This window comes from Cricetulus griseus, chromosome X (genome assembly GCF_003668045.3).
Source record: "Cricetulus griseus strain 17A/GY chromosome X, alternate assembly CriGri-PICRH-1.0, whole genome shotgun sequence".
Classification (NCBI taxonomy): domain Eukaryota; kingdom Metazoa; phylum Chordata; class Mammalia; order Rodentia; family Cricetidae; genus Cricetulus; species Cricetulus griseus.
Genome location: NC_048604.1, coordinates 24983720 through 25000023, shown reverse-complemented (window position 1 = coordinate 25000023; position 16304 = coordinate 24983720). Strand labels below are relative to the sequence as shown.

At 35.7% G+C, this 16304-nt stretch overlaps 1 protein-coding gene across 1 annotated transcript in view; it reads right to left on the bottom strand.

Moving 5' to 3' along the window:
* Positions 1 to 2042: 2042 nt before the first annotated feature.
* Positions 2043 to 16304, bottom strand: part of LOC107977032 (teneurin-1-like) — a 312321-nt gene continuing 298059 nt past the window's right edge. Inside the window, exons 4-5 of the mRNA XM_035449705.1 lie at positions 2670 to 2930; positions 2043 to 2074 (exon numbers count right to left, since the gene is read on the bottom strand). Of these exons, the coding sequence (XP_035305596.1) occupies positions 2043 to 2074; positions 2670 to 2930 (293 nt within the window). The remainder of the gene's footprint in view (positions 2075 to 2669; positions 2931 to 16304) is intronic.

The following is a 16304-nucleotide window of genomic DNA, read 5'->3' as shown; positions in this document are numbered from 1 at the left end:
AATATAATAAAAGAAATAATGAAATAGGGGCAATAGGTCTCAGTCTGAAATCAGATAATAATATGATGATATGTTTAGGGATTTAGAATTTCTGATCCAACAATAATAGTATTAATATTGCCTATGTTTTAATTAATATTCTAAGTCTTTATAGCCCAACCACCTCATAACTTTTAATAAATGTGGTTTGATGCAAGGAACTACCACAAGGTGCAAACTAAGTCACACAAATCATTTATAAATGTGGTTTTGCATATCATTCTGCAGAGGAACAAAACCAATGATTGCAGTAAGGAAGAAGTAAACAACCGTCAATGCTTCCTTCCTGAAGAACTTCAATATTAAAAATCTTTGTTAAATAACGACCTGCTTTTTGCTTTTATTTTTCCTCTTTCTTTTTTAATGAGTTATTTATAATTGATGGCATGAATAAAATGTGATTGTAAGCCCAAGATAGTAGTATCTGGAGAAAATAACCAAGGTCATCTGCTAGGTAGGACGCTATAGTTATGGCAGCATCAGATTTATACCATATTAAAACCATTCTAAATGCAAAACAAAATAACAACAACAAAAAAGAACAAGAGCAAAAGGTAGCTATTCTATTTAGGACAGAATCCCAAGACAAATGAGAATTTTCTCTGAAAGCATGTCTTGTCCTTATCCCTACCTGCCTTTAAGCTTATCTTCATAATTGAAGTACACACAATTAAAGGAATAAAGCAAGCCAGTACACAGTACATGTTCACTAGATTAATCTGTGATAACTTTATTTGTTCAGCCTAATGTGTTACTTGTTAGTTGAACAATGTTCATTTTGTGGATTAGGTGGGTCTCATGATTGAATAAGGTAAAAGTAACTTGTAGTTAAGTATTTCAAAAGACTTGCCTTGAGTAGAACCAGCTGGAGCCTCCATGTCACAACAAACAGGAGAGAATTTAAAACCTGTAATATTAAACATTTTACTAATTAATTTTTGTCTAAGTTGTCTGACATTCCTCAAATTTCAACATGAATACTGCATAAAGTGTTTTTATTAAAAATAGAAACAGTCTTTTATTTACCTAGATTATTTTATTTAAATTAGAAACAATCTTATTTTACATATCAATCCCTCCGTGAGGAATAGGCTCCCAAAGTCCATTTCTGCACTAATAATAAATACTGGTTCCACTGCCAGAGGCCCCATAGACTGCCCAGGCCTCCTAAGTGACACCCATGTTCAGGTGTTTTTTAAACATAGCACCATTAATAAAAATTAATCTATGTATGCAACGTAAGAATCCCCATTAACGCATTCAATAGTGCTTATTCTTTTCAGAGTGGTGGAAACATCGATGATACTTTCTTCTATAATTTTCTTCACCTCTAAAAGAAACCTCCCATTGAGGATCATATAGAGACAGAATGGTACAGTCTAGGGGAAAACTTCTTTGTCATTGTGTGTTTCAACTGAGTGAACTTATTGCAATTGTTTGTGTGAGGGGCTATAACCAGCCTGGCAGAGACGAAGATACTGAAAAGTGACAGTTGTGTCTTTCCATCTGACTGCCAGACTACTGAAACAATGGACCCTAAAGAAATGGGAATTTCCCAAGGAATCTCATGCTGGAAGAAGAAGGAACTTATCTCTCAGAAAGAGACTGAAACATAGAAAATGATGCTTTCTGTGTTACTATTTGTTTTCACTTAAATTCCATTCTTACAGGCATATATTGAATACTGAGTATATTTTTCTACTATCCTCTTTTTCTCAGCTCTCCCTGTCCCTTTGTTCTCCTAAAAATTATTTGTTTTCATTTAATATAAAAATGATTTTATGTGATTGTATAAGATGAGAGGAAATAGTATTTGTCATTCTAAAATGGTCTAATTCATTTATTATGCTGGCATGAATGTGGATAAAGGAAACTCGTAAAATTTTGCCAAAGAAAATGATGGTTAGCCTAGATTAATTTGATTAATAATTATTTAATGTGCCTATTATGAAATTACATTTTGATAGAGAGAATAGCATACATTAAATAAGTTAACTCCTTCCTCAACACTCAAAAAGCAAAAACATTTCATTTTCTAAAATGTAAAAGGAAATCATATATAATTACAACATAATGATATTGCTGCTAGTAGTTATTGTCTGGCAAATGACTGGTGTCTTTAAAATAATTGTGTTTGTGAAATAATTTCATTCTAATGTAGTTAATGTGAATCTGTTTATACACTCAGCAAGTTAATTTGGATCAAAATAGAGAGTCCCTACAGAGAGTGTGCATGCTATATAATTGTTCATCTACTTGTTCATACATTGATATAAAGCCAAAACACATGAAATGAGTACTTCCTATAATAAATCCCACTGGGGTAGCACTGGAAAATAAAACTAAAAATAAAAGGGGAGTAACGAATAAGACATTCACAATATTGCTGACTACATGAGATCATTTCTCTAGGGGGTTCCTCAGAAATGAAGACTATTTTGTGTCGTTATAAATAATTGTGTCTATTTGCCAGATACTTAAGTATCTCCTTGTTCCTGGGAACCTGCTAACGTCTATTTGTATTCTGCATGCCAAATGAAAGATGGGCAGATATAGGGAGAGATAACAAAGCAAAAGGGGAAAGCCATTCTTCATGAATTTCATTTGAATTGCAGATGTAGCTTTCTTACCATTTTCCCCATCAGACTTCCGTTCATGGTCAGTGTCAGTCAAGGACAATGCAGAGTTTGCCCTGCTGGACAGACAGGAACTATGTTCCGACTTCATGCCTCTTATCCACATTCTCAGCGCATGGTCAGGTGACGCAGCACCTTCTGTCTCCGTGTCCACATCAGACCCCATTTCTAGCTGGTAGCCATGCCGAGAGACACTGTGCATGTCTGTCTGGTAGCCAGAACACAAAGTAGGAGGTGTTTCACAGAATTCTATCTCTGGAAAGAAACAAAGTTTAGACAAAAAAGAAGTGAGTATATAAGTATGAACGAAACCACTAACTTTCATTTTTCTGTCCTCAAGTTTCCTCTTTGCCATCGCTAGTAATTATGAGTTTTTGCAAAGTTAGAATGCTGGTCTTTATTTAGGGTAGCTAGAATTCTGTGCTTATTTTGCACTTCTGTTACTTAAAATTATGCTCCCTTTGATTCTTACAAGGTTCTAGTAAAAAAATGCATCCTCAAAATAGCTTAGAGCTACAATATTTTGGTTGCACAACATATAATGAAATAAGTGAGTATAATAAGTATAAAGTATAAAGAGATGTTCTCGAAAGCAATTTCTCTTATAGAATGAATATACATGATCTATGCAACACACCTATGCTTAAAATAGCAAAATTATTTGCTTTTCTGAGTATGCCATATATATTATATATAATCTAATAAGATATATAAAACTAAGAAAAATATTACAAATAGATTATTTAAATATGTTAAACTCCAAAATTATGAGCAACTAATATTTTTTCCACTGTCTCCAAATGAGTTTAAGGTGTACTTTTGCCACTTCTTTTGTTTTGTTTTAAAGCTGGAGGATGACTGTATTTGAGCTTAAAAGAAAAATTCCAAGGCGGGCAGTCTGTAACACCACACAGCTGCCTGAAGGAGCAGAGTGGACAGGAGGAAAAAACCATGCTCTTGACTTAAATGTGCAAAAGTACCAGCACAATGCCACAAGGATTTTATAGAAAGAGTAAGGAAGCCCAAATTGCGAGGGTAAACAGAACAGAGATAGAAAGAAAGAAAAAAGGTAAGCCTTTCAGATAATTCAAAGAGGGCAGATTTAGGCTGGTGGATGGTTGCAGTTCTGGAAGAGACCGGGTGGGTGGGGGGAAATTATTTCTTTGCTCTTTAAACAAATAAACAAACAACAACAAAGCATACAGAATAAATATTGCAACATGGCAGTACTTCATGGTTTTGATTTTTTTCCTTTCCTTCCAAATTTTAGAATTTAACATGGTTAGAATCTTCGATAATCATGCCATTTAGTAAGTGAGAAAATAAGATCTGGTATGCTGGTGATATTTTTCCATCAGCCTACACCGAAGAGCAAAAGCCTCTATCTCTGTATTTATTTATTGCTACAATATCCAACATGAGCATCAGTTCTGCTAGATGCCAGTAAAGTTCCATCAAACTATTGCACGAATATCTGGCATTCTGTCTTATAGTCAATTTATATTCAATTACGGCAAGGTGTCAAAAAGGGTGGGATGCTTTAACAATTCTAATAAGTTAATGAAAAATGACCACATGCCAAGACATAGCATCTGAAATGTCCATGTAATACTTAGATAAGGTAATCCCGGGGATGTAGTACACTATATAGGATTTTCTCAGACTGACATGGGAGACAGGGTATGTCAATCGGCCAGGAAAAGGCTTAACTGACTGCATCTAATCCATAGCGCATATCAATAAAATGCAAACTCTAACGTGAATTCAAGTCTTAGAATACAGAAAATGTTTGCTCTTAGACCATGTACTAGAGAAAATTCAGAATGCAAATTTCTTTGTTATAGTAACTATTTTGGGGATACAAAATTTCTAAATAAAGGTTTTTAGAAGGCAGTGAGTGCTTAATGCCTGTTTAATAGCTGTTATGCCCCTAACACTGTGCTTTGTGAAACAGACATTACAGACAAATAAATCTACTATGATGTATTAGAAAATGCAATAACAATTAACCCTTCTAGAGTTGAAAGTCACTGTTCAGAATGCTACTTTGTGAATGCATGGATTAGTTTCTTTCAAAATACTTGTACTTTTCTACTATAATTTATATCAGTTCAAAGAGATGGTGTTTTAAAGATAGCTATGGTTTCACTTATAAAACACAAAACCTTAGTAAATCATGCTGTTTTGGCCATAAGGTTAAAAAACAAAGTTCATTTCACTCAATGTAAATCTTAGAAATTTTGGAATATCCATTGTAATTTCACCATGATTCTTTATTGAATACCAATATTGGTGTTGCTGCAGCAACTTGCTAATGAACATGTCAGCTTATAGGTGTAAAAAGAAAAAAGAGTGCTTCATAGTTTTTTAAACACAACTCCTTTACTTCCCTTAGAATACCAGTTCCCGAACTTGCTTGCCTCAGAATCACCTGGAAGGCTCGTTAAAACAAATGGTTGTACCTTATCCTTATTTCCACCCTATCCTCTTACTTAATGCCTACTGCAGTAGGTATGCAGCTGGACTACATAGTTTGCATTTAAAAGGATTTTAAGGTAAGGCCTGTAGTCATCATAGGAAACATAGTTTAAAAACTTAGGTCTTAGAGTTTTCTCTGAAGTCAATGGGAAAAAAGAGAGCAGTGAAGGTACAACCTTATCATGGCATTACCATAGATTTTGTCTTGCTAGATTGAATTCTGGTGATAAAGAAAAGAAAATATTTGTGCTGAGTGGCTGTGAAGTACCTCCATGCATTTTTCATAAATTGAGATAACTAATTAGGAAACTCACTTCCCAAAACATTGACTTATATTTAGTTTCACTCAGGTGATGGCACATGAGATGTAACTTTCCAGAGATTTTTAATATGAGCATCTGAGTCATGGTATTTGTTGAAAAAGAGATGAGTAAATACAAATAGAGACCACTTGCCATTCTAGATTGATAAAACAATGGGATAAGATTTTTTTCCAAGGGAGCACTGACAGATGTAGGCAGACATCATTTTTGGTAAAGAGATTTTATTTTCTGACTCAAAAGGAAATTTGAGCATTGATTTGTTTCTTTCAAAGTAAATGCCATTTAATGTTATCAAAAATTGCACAGGATAACCAATTGGTTTTCTGTTGGAATTATATATCATTTTGAAAACAAAGAATAATCACAAATATTCTAATTAGGTAAGTTAGGCAAATGTATTCTTTCTTAAAAAAAACTATAGTTGAAAAGATCTTTGCAAGCCTTTACTTGTTCTTATGAAGTGGTAAAGGGGACAAAGTGATTGTGAAATTTCAGAGAAAGAGAGAAACATTTTACTTATCATCATAAGTGATATTCATTGAACTGATTTGCTACCTCTTCTTGAAGTCAGAGTTATCATTGCTAAATATTTTCTTAAATACACAAACATCTGAATTCTGCTTAATATCCCCACAAGACACAAGTAATTCAGTGTACCCTTAGTGGTTGTTTATAGCCTTGTACATATAAACTTGCTACCTACAATGCTACATATTCCCTAGAGGAGATAAAGTTCAACTGGGTTTATTATAGACCTGTTCTTACCAAAAAACTATCCACAAGAAAAAGAAATGTATACCCTCAGAACACCCAAGGTTTAAATGGCTAGACTGTTACGTGAGAAACTGTATTCCATCTACATTCCAAGTATAAAATAGGATAGAGATGGTCAAGTAGTGTATCTGCAGTCCCATGGATATATTTCTAAGTTTTATTCTAAGATAAAGGTGGTTTTGCCATCTTTCGAGAGACTACCATAGGAGAGACCAGAAGAGTGAAAGTGCAATTTTTTAAATGGATAATAAGTTCGAGAAGACGTTTCATATAAATGATATAAGATTGGCCACAAATGAATGAAATATGTTGAACACAGTAGCAGAAAAATATGAACTCCAACTGCAATGCAATACAATCACATATGGCCTAGGATAAAATACAAACAAAAGAAATAAAACCCAGAAATCCCTTACTGTCTTAGTCACTGTTCCATTGCTGTGAAGAGACACCATGACCAAGACACTCTTTATAAAAGAAAGCATTTACTTGGGGGGCTTGATGTCAGTTTCAGAGATTTAGTTCATTATCATCATGGCAGGTAATATGATGGCAAACAGGCATGGTGATGAAGATAGATCGTGGCTGAACGATACATCTTGTTCCATAAGCAGAGGGGGGGGGATCTAGCTAGCTTGAATCTTTGAAACTTCAAAGCCTACCCCCAGTGACACACTGCCTTCCACAAGGCCACACCTCCTAATCTTTCCAATTCCTTCAAACAGTTCTACTCTCTGGTGACTAAATATTCAAATATATGAACCTCTTGGGGCAATTTGTAATCAAACACTCACACTTATCAAGTGCTAATAAGGGTTGAGAGAAACTACAAGTCTTACACACAATAAAATAAACTGGTTGCTGGGCGTTGGTGGCTCAGGCCTTTAATCCCAGCACTGGGGAGGCAGAGGCAGCTGGATCTCTATGAGTTCGAGGCCAGCCTGGTCTCCAGAGCAAGTGCCAGGATAGGCTCCAAAGCTACACAGAGAAACCCTGTCTGGAAAACCAAAATAAATAAAGAAATAAAAAATATAAACTGGTACATCACTTTGCAAAATAGTCCAGCAGTTTCCAGAAAGATTAAATTTGCATTTACCAGAAGAACAGTTGTGATTTAGGACACTAATCACAGAGAAATTCAAACTTTGGCTAACAAACATTTTTGTACACATTTGTTTACTGGTGCTTTATTTATAGTAGGTAAAAACTAGAAATGATGCAACTGTATCTAAAGAAGTAAGCAAATAAACCAACAAACAATGTATCTACACACTGCAATATTAGTCACTCCTAAAAAAGGATGGGGTTTTTGATGTACAACAACAGATTAACAATCCAAATAAGTACATCAAGTAAAAGAAAATGGATAATCTACATACTGTCTTTCCACTTATTAAATTTCTTAAAAATATAAATGAACGTACAGTGAATGATTCTGTTACTGTGACCCAAAACAACTTCAGGAGGAAAGTGATTATTTCAAATTACACTTCCTATCAAAATCCATCACTGCAGGAAGACAGGGCAAGAATTTATAGCAGGAAGCAGGAAACAGGAACTGTGGGAGAGGATGCAGTTTGCTGGCTCACTGATTCTCAGGATTGTGTTTAGATAGGGACTGTGTCTCCCATAGTGGGCTGGGCCCTCCCACATCAATTGGCAATCAAGATGACTCCCCACAGACAGGGCCATAGTCCAATCTGATCTGGGCAATCCTTTAATTGAGATTCCTTCTTCTCAGATGCCTCTTGGCTGATTCATGCTGATAATTAAAAATTAACCAGGACAGATAACTATTATCTTAGTTGTGTTAACAATTTCACAAATACCAAAGGGAACTTTTGGCAAGGGTGATATATTAATTTCCAATATTATATGTCTCTATATTTTTTTTTCTGATGGGATTGTACTTCATCAAAAGTCATGAAGACACTGAAGGAGTTTTTAAAATTAGAAACAAGCTTCTTTTACATGTCAATCTCAGTTCCCTCTCCCTCCCCTCCTCCCCTGCCCCCCCCCAGCGACCTCCCTATCCCATCCCCTTTCTGCTCCCCAGGGAGAGTGAGGCCTTCCATGGGGGATCTTCAAAGTCTTTCATATCATTTGGAGCAGGGCCTAGACCCTCCCCAGTGTGTCTAGGCTGTGAAAGTATCCCTAATGGATCAGTATTTACCCCTACTACACTGCTGAAGGAGTTTTAATTCAATCCATCTTCACAGATGAAGCCAAGCGTCTTAATCTGGAAGCAGATGCAGTTCCTTACACCTCAGTTGAAGAAAGTACAAGGAAAGTGAACAGAAATATTCTTTTACTTATATTTAAACCAAGACACTGTCAAGGTTATTGGGTGAATGTTATTTTAGTGATCTTCTTGGGCTTGCTATTTTCATAGGGAGATTAACAAATGAACATCACATTTAGATAGAAAGTAGGATGAGACTGATTAACTGCTGAGCCTTCCACAGTTACATGAGCACCCAATAGTAGCAGATCATGGTAATAGCTTGAAACATTCTGACATGTTGAATCACCCTAGGCTACCCATATTGATGAAAAGAAATTAATTACTTAAGCATTGAGGTGCTGCATAAAATGAGGTAGTGAATTTTCTGTCTGAATGCAGATGTTGATTTTTAGGTGGCAAGTGTGGAAAAGTCATTTATCAGAACTAGTAATGTAAAAGTAATACTAGCTACATCACCATTTATAGAAGTCTTATTTCTAAGCTTTTGAAAAGTCCAAGAATTTATTATACCTAAAATTTTACCCATCGACATTCCGAGAATATTCAAAGCATCATGATCCAGCCAAATATTGCAAGGTCAAGGAACGTGTTTATTTTAGCTATTATATGAAATTTTAGGGATTGAATATGTAAAAAGGAGAGACTATTTCCAAAATACTGGATGATGATGTAATTATTGCTTTTAGTTTGTGTCATGACAACTCATGAATTATATAAATGAAAGTTATTAATTATACAGTTTTTTAAAAAATAAGTTTCTGAGAAAATTCAGATTCTTTAACTGTAAAATGTATAGCAACATCTCAAAATAAAAATCTGAAGGTCAACTTGTTCTAAGCTTTTGTATTTATAATCTGAGAGTCTCAGGACAAAATTTGAATAGTAGAGTTTTGTGATGAACAAATACACAATAAGCTAAATAAGTTCTTGTGTTATCATTAGAAAACTCAGTGCATTAAGGTATTGATACAGCCTGAGGAATCATTGTGAATTACACATTTATTAATATACAGAACATTTAAAATATTAAATGTAAAAAACAAAACTGTTTAAATGCTTACTCAGTAACAACATAAAATTACCACTTTATAATCAGGTTATCACAACCAGGATTCTGTTATAATGAATTCACACAACTGAAAAATCTTATTGACCACTTAAAAATCCATTACTGGTTCTAGGGAACATGCAATGGTTTATTACAGTCCCGAGTAAAAAATACAAAGGAAGTAATTAGCAACCCTTGATATGAGACAAATAATTTTCACTACTGGAAACCATTTTCTGCTTCCCAGTTTGGAGCCTTTCAAAAGAAAATGATATCACATTTTCAAACAAATCATTTGATGTAAGGGTACTCCAACACAGCTTTGCTGAAAACCCACTTAATTTCAAGTCAAAAAACAAAAACAACCAGCCTTTGCTCGTTTTTCTTAAAGGATAAGTCCAATTTTTAATTTCCTTTTCTCTTTATGAAAAACCTTTATCAATTGTTTGCTGCTGCATAAGGCAGTGACCAGCATGAGTTTTCAAGACTATGTCATGTCCTTTGCAAAGTTCCACAGAGAGTCTCTTCAAATGTCCCAGTGATAGCAAAGTAATAAAAGCATGTCATCTAAATCTGACCTTTAGTTTCAGGCTGGGGGCCCATCGGACTTGTCTGGGGTATAGGACTAAGAGTGGGAATTCACCAAATGTGTAGGATTGGGGCTTGTGGTTATCAGAGAACATAAATAAAGTAACCATGCTTCTTGAATCCCAATCTCCTCTTTGCATTTGCAAGTGCTGATGATGTCATATTTCACTTTCAAGATCTCTCCATATGTTTGTTATACAGAAAGGACACCAGCAAATTCCTGCAGGGTTTAAACCCAGAAGTATAAACATTGATTATCTATAATAAACTGCTATTGCCTACCTGGCAACATACCAGAGCATAGTTAAAAAAAAATACCTGTCTGATGCCAAAAAGAATACTCTCTGAAGTAGAGTGAAACATTACTATATAAAATATTAGCTTTTATCAGGGAAGCCCAACAAATAATTGCACAAAATCAAAAAAGAGTGGTATGATAGGAACCTGGGGGAAATCTAAACAAACTATGATCACACTTAGAGATAGACCGAAACAGTCATCAATCTAAAGAGAGGAAAGAAATTTAATGTGGGAGTAAGCAAATGCTATTTCCTCAACTAATTTTTCATCTAAGTGATCTGTTCCTTTTGACTGTATTCACATAAGATAAGATAACTTGTTTAGAAGTTAATATAACTTATCGAGAGAGGGAAAAGGAGGAATGCTGGCCGTACAGTCTTTGGTACAAGAGCCTGAAAAGGAAATCAGGGACCATAAAAGATAGTGGGATGTCCTGGACAACAGTAGAAATTTGATCAATGAGAACTTGCACATGCTGACTGTACTTCAACATTTCGAATAAGACAGGGACTTCCTGGCTTAAATGAGAAATTTTCAGGGCTACTGAACACTGCAAGTACGTGAAGTTCAATGGCCCTAAAAATTTCTCATTTCTTACTTGTGTTGGTCCAATTTTCTGGCTATTCTTAACACTTTGGGGCCTGCATCCTTATTGCCTAGTGTGGTCTTCCAGGTATGGTTGTGTACTTCCATTAGGCTCACTAAGCATGTGAAACTGTTTGCTCCGTGTATTGGGCTGGTGCGTGTCTGAAATCTTAAACTGCATTTATCTACTGTACAATTCCATGTAGAGGAGTGACACCATTAAAGACACTTGTGAGTGCTTCACACATAAATTCATGAAGGCCAACAATGTGACTTCTGAAGCATTCCACAGCTCTTTGATAGCATTTGTTTAGTGATGAATGAGTAAGAAGTCAGGAGAGAACGCGAGTCAAAGCTCATGACTAGAGTAAACCACATTCCACTTTATTGTGTTTATTAACAACTTTCAGAGACACTCTTTTCATATTTGCCTCTGTGGCACTGAGACTGTCATGCCAGGCACCTAAAATCATTATTTTTGATCTTTATCAAATCTGATGCACTAATGTGTCTCTGCATCCTCAGGAAATTTTCTCTAAATTTCCTCCATCCCAGTGATTTTATCTTTCAGGCTAACATTTAGAACCTATTTTATATTCTTATGCATGGCTATATATTTTTCTCATTTTATATTGTATATAATGTCTCTTGGATTTGACTGTTGTCTCCTATACTGTTCATTATCTTCTAAATTTTTGATATATTTTAACATTTAAAAATGTATGCAGATGAGTGATTTAAAAAGCAGATTTTAGGTACTCATACTGCAACAAGAGCCCCAGAAATTAGGATTTTTTCTACTTTTTATTTAAATTAGAAACAAGCTTATTTTCATGTCAATTCCAGTTCCCTCTCCTTTTCCTCCTCCCCTGTCCCCCACTAATCCCTTATCCCATCCCCTTTCTGCTCCCCAGGGAGGGTGTGGCCTTCCATGGGGATCTTTAAAGTCTGTTATATCATTTGGAGCAGGGCCTAGGCCTTCTTCTGTGTATCTAGGCTGAGAGAGTATCCTTCTATGTGGAATGGGCTGTCAAAGTCCATTCCTATCCTAGGGATAAACACTGTTCTACTACTAGAGACCCAATAGATTGCCAAGGCCTCCTAACAGACACCCATGTTCAGGGGGTCTGGATCAGTCCTATGCTGGTTTCCCAACTATCACTCTGGGGTCAATGAGTTCCCACTTGTTCAGGTCAGCTGCTTCTATGGGTGTCTCCAGCCTGGTCTTGAACCCTTTGCTCATCACTCTGCCCTCTGTGCAACAGGATTCCAGGAGTTCAGTTCAGTGTTTAGTTGTGGATGTCTGCCTCTGCTTCCATCAACTACTGGATGAAGAATGCTCTTAGGATGGCATATAAGTTTGTCATCAATCTAATTATTAGAGAAGGACATCTAAGGTAGCCTCTCCACTATTGCTTAGATTGTTAGTTAGTGTCAACCTTGTAGATCTCTGGACATTTCCATAATGCCAGATTTTTCTTGAAACCTATAATGGCTCTCTCTATAACGGTATTTCTTATCTTGTTCTCCTTTATTCATCTCCTGACCCAATCTTCCTGCTCCCTCATATCCTCCTCTCCCCTCCTCTTCTCCTCTTCTCATTCTCCTGGCTCCTTCTCCCCTCCCGCCAGGCTCCCAATTTGTTCAGGAGATCTTGTCTCTTTCCCCTTCTCAGGAGGACCATGTATGTTCTCTTAATAAATGCCAGGTTGAGTCTGAAAAGCAGTTATCTGCGAGAGTTCAGATATCAGAAAATAAAACATATTTTTAGAAGAAAGACTACCTCTCAGCTCTAGGTCCACAGAGAAATCTACACATGCATATTTCCTGGCTTTATTTAATCTTTTTTAGAAACTGTAACAATATTTTATGCAAAATACATGCAGATTAAGAATTTACATCCCTAGTTTTAGCCCAATTGTAAATAAATAATTCAAAATTTCTCTTTATATCTCATGTCATTTTCTCCTAGTCAGTGTAAGCTTTTGGAACCAAAACTGGGCTTTATGGCCAGGGGTTGAGGTATCAATACTGCACACACACAAATTGTAACTATATAGGCTTATGGACATTTTAATTTGTTTGCCTATAACAATTATTTTGCTATGAATATAAATAGCAAGACAAGTGTGTCAAGACCTCCTGATGTGTATACTTATATATAATAAACAGAAAAAATTATTGTAAACTGTTGTGTGATCTATGCAGAATGAATTGAGATCACTTTAAACCTCAGACAATGAATTATTACATATCAAAACTTCAAAATCAAATGTAAATGTGAAGCTACTCTTAAAAGGGTTAAAATCATGAATATTACTGTGACATGTACAAAATAGCCTTGCTTAACAAAAATGCTTAGTAATTCAATTTGCAAGTTTTTGTTTCACTAAATTGTCTATGAATTTCCAATAACTGATGCTCTACAAACTTGGCAAGAAGGAATGGACAGCAGGCTACTATCTATGGATTCTGGGGAATAAACAATTTACAACAATATTAGACTAATGAAGATTAAGCTTTCTGGATGCTCTGATAGAAATTATCTCTCAGAGGAATACCATTTGTCATAATGAGTTACAAAATAACTTAGAAAAATTCTTCAGAAACACACTCCAGAGTACATGTAGAACTGGAGGGATTTACTGGAACCAGGTAAAAGCTATTAGTAAAAGACATTTAAGCTCTTGTTAATAGAAACTACTTTTGTCTTTGTCATTAGTAAGTTTTGTAACACAGAGATTGCCATACCATTGAGATTAGAAAGTATCTTGCTGAGTGCTTCTGATGATGTAACCCTTTAAGTGGATAAAAAGTTGAGTAATAACTATCTCGACACCTATCAGGAAGTTTTACACTTGGACTCCCTTCGAAGTAAAACATTACATTTTGTCAAGTATTTCAAATGTCAGCCAGTAAAGCTGTCAGAGAGCATGTTCTAAAGTTTGTTCCAACACTTGTTTATACAACTTGGTAATGGTGCAATTGGCCTAGTATAAGTGAATATGTTTTGAAAAGACACTTTATTTATCAAAGCCCTAAACCAATGAACAAAACAAATTGGAATTTCTCAGAAAATCCCATGCCCTGAGAAGAATAGCCTAGGATAGCCAGAAATGGACACTCTTCTCTCCAGGAAAGAGCTTTACAATGCTGCACAGACAATGATAGGTCAACGGTACATGGAATACACCTTGACCTAGACTGCTAAGATGTAAATATCCCAAGCCCTCTCTATATACTTCATTACAGGACCTGAAGGACTTGAGGAAGTCATTGTATCTCTTTGTCCATATTTCCTATGATGTCACATTGTCTAAAATATTTTTTGTCTTTTACTAATTAATTTGGCTATCCCAATCGACTTAGAGAGGACAAGTTGGCAATCATAGCTTCTTGGTGCACACAGTCTGACCCCAGGTTGAGCAGCAACAGTTGTTTCCATTTCAGTCTTGTTACTATGTTTTTTTTACATAGTTCAAGGGCAAATTTGGTTTTAGGACTAGTTAGAACTTCATATCTTACAAAGTGAAATGCTTACTTGCTATACTGATAGAATGTTCTACCCATCAATATTTACCAGAGAGAAATGACATTGAATACTAATATAATAATGTATATTCCAATGCTTATTGTAGGTTTGTTTGGGAGAGGTGAAATTTGGAAACATCTCCTAAGGCCATCAACAGAAGAAATTCAAACTATATACATCTACATAGTTGGATAGTACTGAGACATTAAAAGGGGACAATATGTATTTACACACACAACAGCAAATAACATTAAATATTTATAGTGGGCAAATATGAAATTTATTATCCTGAGTTAAAGAAACCAAACAGCCTGACGTGGAGCATGACTACAATTCTCACACTATATATAGAAGCAATAGGACCATAAGTTTGATGGTAACCTAAGCTCCAAAAGGAGACTGTACCTGTGACAGCTAACATTGTTTGTCAACCTGATAGAATTTAGAATGACCCAAGAGGCAAAGTTTCAGGCACATCTGCGAGGAAGTATTTAGATTAGGATATGATCTTGGCATTCCTGTGAGGTATTACCTACATGAGGTTAATTGAAATGGGAAAACCTGCCCTAATGGAGGGCTGCACCACTCTCCTGACTTGTGTCTTATTCTGTATCAAGTGGAAGAAGCTCACTGAATGAGAGCTTTCATTTCCCTCTACTTGACTATGAATATAATGTGCCAGCTGTCTCCTGATAAGCTGCCAAAGCTTTCCTAACATGATGGAGTGTATCTTCAAATTTTAGACAAAATAAACCTTTCCTTAAGATTTTTTGGTCAGATTTTTTTTAACTAATAATGCTTTTATAAATTATCTTAGAACTTCAAAGAATGCATTTGGATCATATTCATTCTCCTCTTCCAATTCTTCTCGGTTTCTCCCCTACATCATTATCTACATAAGGATACAAGGTCATGTTGTCAGCTAACCCACATTTGTGTGTGTGTGTGTGTGTGTGTGTGTGTGTGTGTGTGTGTGTGTTTGCGTATGAAATTTAGTGAATATAGTTTGTATTGGCCAACTACTCCCAGTCATTGGGCCTGCCATGGAGTATGGTCAACACACAAAGTATCACATCACGAAAGAAACTGACTTTCCATCTCCTACTAAGAATCAAATGCCAATAGCACCTCTACTATGGATGGGAATTCATGCCCACCTCTCCTATTCCATTTTGTCTGACTGCTGTTTGTGAAGATATGCTCTATGCTGCCACAGTTTCTGTGAGTTCATATGTGCATTTGCTCCCCTGTATCCATAAAATTCTGTTTTCTTGGTGTTATCTACTACTTATGGCTCATACAGACTTCCGTTCCTCTCTTCCATGAAGTTCTCTGAGCTTTTGCTAGAGAAATGTGATATGTACCATTTACGGTTAGACACTCTATAATATCTTATTCTCTGCATGTTAAAATACTATGGGTCTCTGCATTAAATCTATCTACTGTAAGAATTTTCTTGGTTGAGAGATGCACTGTAATAAGTCATTAGGATTAGTTTTAATGCTAGGTCCAGTTAGGAGAGTAGTAGTAGGTTTCCCCTAGAGCCAACACCTATCTATCCACAGGTTCTTGTTCCCATTAACAGTGTCAAGTATGGGCTCCATTTCATGGAGTGGGATTTAGATCCAATCAAAAAGTGGCTGGTTACTTTTATAACATTTATGCCACTATTGAACAGTAAGTATGTCTTCTCAGGAAGGTAGATTATAACTCACAGGTTTTGGTCAGCTATTTTGTTACTACTTCAAGGAAGGTA